Source organism: Syngnathus floridae, chromosome 5, assembly GCF_059516105.1.
Source record: "Syngnathus floridae isolate MCC-2025c chromosome 5, RoL_Sflo_1.0, whole genome shotgun sequence".
Taxonomy (NCBI): Eukaryota; Metazoa; Chordata; class Actinopteri; order Syngnathiformes; family Syngnathidae; genus Syngnathus; species Syngnathus floridae.
The window spans coordinates 4,919,437-4,926,720 of record NC_142417.1 but is presented as its reverse complement, the minus strand read 5'-3'; the positions used below and the strand labels follow the sequence as shown (position 1 = coordinate 4,926,720).

General features: G+C 42.7%; 2 protein-coding genes across 2 annotated transcripts; both read right to left on the bottom strand.

Moving 5' to 3' along the window:
- Nucleotides 1-512: 512 nt before the first annotated feature.
- Nucleotides 513-4,304, bottom strand: coq5 (coenzyme Q5, methyltransferase). Its single transcript, XM_088376494.1, has 7 exons — nucleotides 4,086-4,304; nucleotides 3,122-3,271; nucleotides 2,527-2,745; nucleotides 2,301-2,407; nucleotides 1,917-2,005; nucleotides 1,705-1,816; nucleotides 513-1,460 (listed from the first exon to the last, which is right to left on the bottom strand). The coding sequence occupies exons 1-7, from the start codon at nucleotides 4,276-4,278 to the stop codon at nucleotides 1,359-1,361; spliced, it is 972 nt and encodes a 323-aa protein (XP_088232620.1). The 5' UTR covers nucleotides 4,279-4,304; the 3' UTR covers nucleotides 513-1,358.
- Nucleotides 4,305-4,336: 32 nt separating this feature from the next.
- On the bottom strand, nucleotides 4,337-7,277 carry LOC148397680 (transmembrane protein 17A-like). Its single transcript, XM_088376496.1, has 4 exons — nucleotides 6,491-7,277; nucleotides 5,921-6,018; nucleotides 5,297-5,410; nucleotides 4,337-5,023 (listed from the first exon to the last, which is right to left on the bottom strand). Exons 1-4 carry the CDS (start codon nucleotides 6,765-6,767, stop codon nucleotides 4,715-4,717), a joined length of 798 nt encoding a protein of 265 aa, XP_088232622.1. The 5' UTR covers nucleotides 6,768-7,277; the 3' UTR covers nucleotides 4,337-4,714.
- Between the last annotated feature and the right edge of the window lie 7 nt (nucleotides 7,278-7,284).

Below are 7,284 nucleotides of genomic sequence, written 5' to 3'. Positions count from 1 at the left end.
ATTGCGTCGTCGTGACGTCACGACGATGGGTGTATCAAATCCCATGAGATGTTCCAGCGACGTTTCGAGAGTTGAAACTGTGATCCGTGTTTCATTCATCCAATTATATTCAATTATTCAACTCAATTTCATTGATGCCATGCAATTTTTTTTTAAAAAAAAGGTTGCTACTTCTCAGAGTGTCTATTTGGGGACTCTCAAACATATTTCACCTATTCACAGATTTTTTCAAGTCCTCTATTTGGTGAAAAAAACTCATCTGTGTGCGGGTTTTTTGTCATCCTCTTGTGGCCTCTAAGATATTATAGTACATATATGTTACAGTAAATACTTTATGCGTCTATTTTTTTATATGATAAAAAAAATAGAAAATTATCTATAAGTGTTTTGGATGTTTTTAAATGTTTCCAAAAAATGTGAATGGTTATTTTTGTACGTTTATGTACAAAGGACTAAAATGAGAGGGTACTGCTTGTATTGTTTGAATTGCAAATTAAACACAAACATCAACATACTTTGCAAAGTATGCTTGTTGTTTTATATGCATAGTAAAATATGCACGTAACAACACAGCACAAAAGTAATGCAGGAAATAGTATCTTTTTTTGTATACATATTGCTAAATGAATGGATCAAAGTTGTTTTCATGCAGATACCCTTTCTTTGAAATGTGTCCTATAGCTTGGTGAGGACGTGGAGGTCTTAAACGCCTCCTAACGTGCACGCGCAGGCAAACCTTCACGCGCACGCCGCTCAATCCGCCTGTCAAAAAAAGAGCCGGGCTGTGATTGGCCCTCGGGGCCCTGGTTCCACATCAGCCGACAGATGGCATCATGTCGGAGGAGGAGAGGGAGGCGACTGAGGAGGCGAAGGGATAGGGGAGGGGCGCTGCTCCTCATCAGCAGCCAATCGGAGGGCCAGGAAGGAGTGACGCCCGAGGGGTGTGCCCTATCAGGAGACAGGGGGTCAAAGCCTCATTGTGGTCGGTTGAATGGCAGCCCTCACAGTTAACAGAATAAATATTTGTTCCACTTATTTGAAATTCAATTTTGCCAAGTCAAAATGAACATTTTAAATATACGCTGCTGGAATTGGAATTTCATTACATTCACACACACACACATACACAAACACATACAAAGAAAGGGTCCATAGAATCCATCTTTGGAGAAAAAGAAGAGAGATTATAAATCTCGGTTTGACTGATGGGGGAATGAAGTTTGTCTTTTTGGATCCGCTCTCAAATATTGAGCGCACGGCATAAAAGTCACTCATTAGCACCGTGCAAAACAGCTGCAGGCTTTCGACGCCCGATGGAAAACAGTGGACGCCGCCGGGTGCCGTGGCTCTGCCGTCTGTCACAGCTTGAAACCCGAATGAATGGAGACCACGCCGCCTGTCAAGTTGTGGTAGCGTGCGCAACAAAAACCTGCCTCCTCCAGCAGTTCCTTCAACTCCTCCTGCACATTGCAGAAAAAAAGGAAAGGCTTCTTAATGATTTTTACATAGTAAGGTTTTAAATGCTCTACACCATAACACCTTTATTTGAAAAAGACCAAAGAAAAATGACCATGTACAGTAAGGCTTTTTTTTGGGGGTGAAAAAATGTACCATGCATAAGTGAGAATAAAAAAAAATAAATAAATCAACAAGAATTTCATACAATGACTGAAGCATGATGACAAAGGTAGTTTTTGTTGTTACCTGAGCTGGAAACTTGCGGATGCTTTCCACCAAATACTGGTATGACTTCCAGTCTCCGGCAATCACTTCTCCCAAAACCGGGATCACCTGGAAGCTGTAAGCGTCGTAAAGCCTAACAAAGAAAAAGAAATAGCAAGAAAAAAAATTGGCAAATTGTTCAAAAACAGCATCAAATTTGATCTTTGTAGAGTCGCGGTACGCTTTAGGTTCACCTGGCCAAGATGGGATTGGTCACCTTGCTGAACTCCAAACACATGAACCTGCCTCCAGGCTTTAGCACTCGCAGGGCCTCCTGTAGGGCCTCAAGAGAGAAATACAGAACTTTTTTTTTTGGGGGGGGGGGAAGCAAGTCATTTTACAACATAAAAGTCGGATTTTTACAAAAACATTTTTTTTTTAGATCTCTGGATTAAATACTCTCACTAATAAATTTATAAAATTATTTCCTTTTTTTAAAATAATCTATTTCTAATTCAAATTTGAGAAGACTCATTTTTGATTAGATTTTCGTTGTGTTTTTTTTGTGAACATTCCAAGAGCATCTCAGGTCCCGCAAATGACAAAGAACAAGAATGAAATGATCGAAAAGTGCTTACCAACTCCACACGCGTGACGTTGCGAAGTCCAAACGCAATCGTGTAAATATCAAACTGATCGTCGTCGAACGGCAGCTCCTCCGCGTCCCCGACCACCCAGAGCACATCTGACACACATTCGCACACATGAATGAAGACTTGGATATTTGGCTGAGCAAATGTAGCGCACCCTGACTTGAAAGTGCCTCGCTGCTCCCTTTTTGTCCGTGCAGGTCTATTTGCTCACCGCTAGCGAGGCCCTCATGGTGAGCTTTCTGCTTGCCCACTTTGAGCATCTCCTTGTTGATGTCACAGACCACCACCCTGGAATCTCGGGGTCCGCCTTCCTCACCCTCCCCGCGGTTGCCCGAGTAGTTGTGAGACATGTCCTGCCTCGACGCCGTCCGTCTGGCCTGCCGCTCTTTTTGCGAGGATGTGTATTCCAGGAAACGGAATGCAATGTCGCCTGGGAAAAGAGGAGAATAGATTAAGCATATTTTGCTGACTTCTGAGTTTTTCCGACGTTCAAAATTTAATGTGTCCGCCTAAGCCCGATGTCAGGCCGTCACAGATGATACAGCCATGTTTTCCTTAACTCTTCATATCTTCCAAAAATCACAAAACAATTGCACACTGAACAAACTGGAGGCTCGATAGCTTCAACCAGTGATTCTCGAATATTAGGGAAAGTTGTTTAAAAAAATGGGTGGCTGGAACATGGGACACTAGCGCTCTCTTGTGGTACACGTAAGAAACACTACACACAGACTATTCAGTTGTGAATATTTCGATGGTACCACCTCTGGCTCAAAAAGATCCCCGCTTTTGAACATTGGGCGCACCTGTTCCGCCGGCCACGTCCAGGAGGTGCACCCCGGGCTGGGGGTGCATAGCATGCAGCAGTGCGTCTTTCCACAGACGATGGATGCCCAGACTCATGGCGTCATTCATCACGTCGTACTTCGGTGCCACGTTCTCAAACACTTTATACACTACAACAGTGAGAAGATGTCAAAAGCATGTCACAAATGTTCAGAATCACATTTTGTTTTGACCAAACTCTATCTGACTGCCAAAACATACATAGTTCCTTGCAATTAAGACAAATCTCAAGTCGGGACTACTTGGCAAAAGTAAAAAATTAACTCCACCCTAAAATTCTGCAGTATTAATAGCTGCTTATTTTTGGAGCAATTTCCATTTGATTGATAGTTTTCAATGCCTGTTAGAAAATGGTAAGGTAGGAGTGTTGTTGAACAAATGTTATCATACTGCACCAATCTCAGCATACCTGGCATAGTTCATTTTTACTTTTCACAGTTTTAATGGATTCGCTACAAAATGTTTGACTATGATGTTTGCACTTTTTAAGTTAGAAATGTAAAAGTGAAAATATTTGATTTTTCCCGTTCCATTGTGTTGTACTAGACTTTATTGGGAAAAATATCCATTTCATATTTGCTTAATATAAAGGTGACAATCTAGTATGAGCGTCTTTATTTTGCTAATGTCAACAATTACCCCTATCTCAGAATTCGGCAAGATGTATAGCACCAAACAATACTCTTAATTTGTTTTAGATATCCATTTGTTTACACGTTTTAATGGCATGAGCTCTAAATTTAATGGGCTTTCTTTGACCAAAAGTATCAATCCCAGCACACAAAGTTAGAATCCGAATTTACATGTAGAAATTTCTAATGTCATAAATATCAAATGTCTTATACCTGAGGCAATGCCCACGATTTACAAGGCAAGTAATTTTTTAAATAGTGAGATTCAAAACGAATTTCGTTCTTGACTTACCTTTCTTCGACTTCTCACCCTCCGGAACAGTTTCAAAGCCAAAATGAGTGTTTTTCTCCGCGGCTCCATCGCTAAAACTTCGGCAGGATGGTGGCCTACAGGCGGGGGAAAACAGACGCCGACTGCCCGCCGCAGAAAGGAAGACTGCCGTGGTAGATGGGTGAAGAACCCACCGGACAACGGAGGCCGCCATCTTTATCGAGGCGACTCAAATCTACGTCACGTGACGTAATCAATAGGCGACTTTTTTATTTATTTACTTACTTATTTATTTATTTTAATCAATCACTTTATTGAAACTTGTTTTGATCACCGTAAACAATCAAGCCCAAGCATATTTCCATCGTGACAATAGAGACTGAATGCATCAGCAAATAGCCTTAAACTGCAAAATGCAAAAACGACGGACAATTTCCTGCAAAGGTTTTCCTACACAGTCGGCATCTATTTATGTGTTCATGCGTAACATTAAAAAAAAAGAATAGAAAAACAATCAATCGGCACCTTCATGTCATTTTTAGGTACAGTAGGTGACGGAATGGCCGCCCCTTCATTCACATTGCGCAATTTATCAGAATGCCGCGTTTAGCAATATTCTTGTCAGGAAACACTTGGGCTCGACTTCCACATTAAGGAGCAGTAACCCGGCGGTACGACCAGCCGAGGCCGGGTTCGCCGGCGCTGCCGGGGGTGGTGGAGTTGCCGAAGCTGTCAACCTTGGCCAGCTGGCGCAGGTGGAAGAGCAGTGTCAGCTTCCTGGTCATGGAATGCAGCGCAAGCGCGGCGGCCACGACCTGGGCCAGCGCGGCGGTCAGAAGCAGCGAGTGGACGGCACGCTCCAGCGGGAGGATGAGCTCCCCCTCGTCCGTCACAAAGAACAACAGCACCGGCAGCTCCAACGACAGCGTCAACACGCAGAAGCAGCACAGCCATGCAACCTACACACACATGCGCGCGTATATACATTAGTTGCATGCAATTTACAAGTATACACACTGCATAGTACTTTTGAGTACATCAAGTTCTGGTGTATATAAAGCAGTTTAAGAGCATAAAGTAGATTTAAAAAAAAAAAATGACAGAAACATTGAGAATCTTATCTACTACAAGTAAATAAAGTACATGAAGTAATTCCATAAATGATGAGGAAAACAGAATGTGAACTACAAAAAGAAGCGATCAAAACAATGCATGCGAAGGAAAGCTCTCACGTTCTGGTGCAGGTTGCCAAAGTAACCCAGGTAAAGGCGGACAGTTTCCACGACAGTGACGAGTGCGATGCCGCTGATCGTCAGACCCTGATAGTATCCTGGAAGATACGCAAACTGGAAAACAAACACACAGGCTTTGAGTTGCCTGCAGGTCTGCTTGAAATCGAGCTCAGCAGTGACGGCCCGGGCAGTGTAATTTCCTCGGAACGTAGTGGAAGCAATCTTTTGGAAATGTCAAGGACAGATTGAGGGAAATCATTCATTTCTAGCTTGCAATGCTGATCATTCCTGGGAGCTTAGCAAATTTGTCATTTCAAGAGTCCGAACGCCACTGGTAAATCTTTTTCGCCTTTTTGGGAACACAGGACCGAGCTCTCATTTTCAAAAAGGTCGGTGCGCCAACCCTAAACTAATTCACCCCATGAATACCAAACCCAATCTTAAAGGTAACTCTAATCCTGACCTAAGGATCTCCATTGGAATCTTTGAACCCCAAAAAAGAATTTTGCAACCCTGTTTGTTTGTTTTTCAATTTCTGGGATCGTGGATGAGGTTTGACAGTGACGACGACAATAATAACAGAGTTGGCTCACTGGCCCGGTCATGATTAGTCGAAGCGCTGACCTTGACTTGCAGCATGCAGACGGACGAAAACCACCAGCAAGGCACATAAAAAATGTTGAAGTAGATCAACATCTGAAGACACACGTCGTACCACCATGCTGAAAAGGCACAAATTGTACAAATGTCATACACGTACACACACACAATGTTATGAATGTTGACTGAAATTTTATAAAAAGCTTTTTCTTGGAAAAAAGAATGATCTCAAAGCACTATATATTTTCTTTGATTAGCACTTTTATTATTATTATCATTATTATTATTGTTATTGATTTCTAAAATGTTGGCTTTTCAACTAACTACAAATCAAACTTGCATTTGTTGTGTGTGTTTAAATATTCACGTTTTAGAAGGCAGCCATCTATTGTCCGCATGTGTTGTTTGTGTCGCTAATCCCCCTCCGACATATGCGGTGAAGATTGTCGTCGCTCCATTTGAACATGTAAACCGCTTTGATCGATGATATCTGATGATTATCTTTTCCCTTCTTCCATAATGTTAACCTTTTGTCTCATATGTGTTTATATGTTTAATAAATCAAATCAATCAAACTCAAGAATGAGGACCAACCTGAACGTGAAACTAAAGACGAAGGTGAAAGGTCACGGGGCTCTCTGCAGGCGGGCGAAGAGTACGCGCAGGCCGGGCCCACGCCAACGTTGTCGGGAACCGGCGAGTAGAACGCGGGCATCACGCAAACGTGCGCAAAACGTGCGCGGGGGCAGATAATCAGATTGGCAAACAGGAGGCGGGCGCCTTGCGGATTAGTCCAAATCTTCTCATGAGTCAATCTGAAACGATAACAGCGTGCAGACAAAATGCGACAGGAGCCCACCATGGCGCACATTGTATGTCGTCTAGAAGAAACACGACTCAACTAATGGCAAAAGAAAAGGACAGAAATTCAATAAAATACGCTTCAAGGGCGCAGTGACACCGTACTGAAAAGAAAATTGAATAATCGGACAACAACATTGAACACAGTGACTCCTCTCTTCTAAGAACTCCGGATTTAACGGATTGAAAAGAGCGATCGGTTTTGTCCAGTAGATGTCAGAGTCGAGTTATTATAAAATTTCCTGCAATTGCCGCCAGTAAACGACGCTGTGGAGCCAACGGCAGACAGACAGAGTGGTTCAAGACGATGGAAGACCTGAACGATGGAGGACCAAAACCCATCCATCCATTTTCAGTGTGCCCTGTGATTGGCTGGTAACCGGTTCAGGGTGACCCCCGTCTACTGCCCGATGACTGCTGGGATAGGCTCCAGCAAGCCCGCGAGCCCCGTGGGAAAAATATCAATCTGTTTTTTTCAGCTATATATTTTTTTATATTTGTATTTATTTTCACTTTTACTTAGTTTT

Bases quoted from the DNA above. Each gene is read 5' to 3' on its own strand.
- coq5 (XM_088376494.1), bottom strand. From the start codon at position 4,278: ATGGCGGCCTCCGTTGTCCGGTGGGTTCTTCACCCATCTACCACGGCA. The intron at 3,272-4,085 runs GTAAGTCAAGAA...TCACTGTTGTAG, and splicing joins GGGTGAGAAGTCGAAGAAAG to TGTATAAAGTGTTTGAGAAC. The intron at 1,461-1,704 runs GTAACAACAAAA...TGCAATGTGCAG, and splicing joins TCCGCAAGTTTCCAGCTCAG to GAGGAGTTGAAGGAACTGCT.
- LOC148397680 (XM_088376496.1), bottom strand. From the start codon at position 6,767: ATGTGCGCCATGGTGGGCTCCTGTCGCATTTTGTCTGCACGCTGTTAT. The intron at 6,019-6,490 runs GTTGGTCCTCAT...GTGCCTTTTCAG, and splicing joins GTCTTTAGTTTCACGTTCAG to CATGGTGGTACGACGTGTGT. The intron at 5,024-5,296 runs GTGAGAGCTTTC...ATGTGTGTGTAG, and splicing joins TTGGCAACCTGCACCAGAAC to GTTGCATGGCTGTGCTGCTT.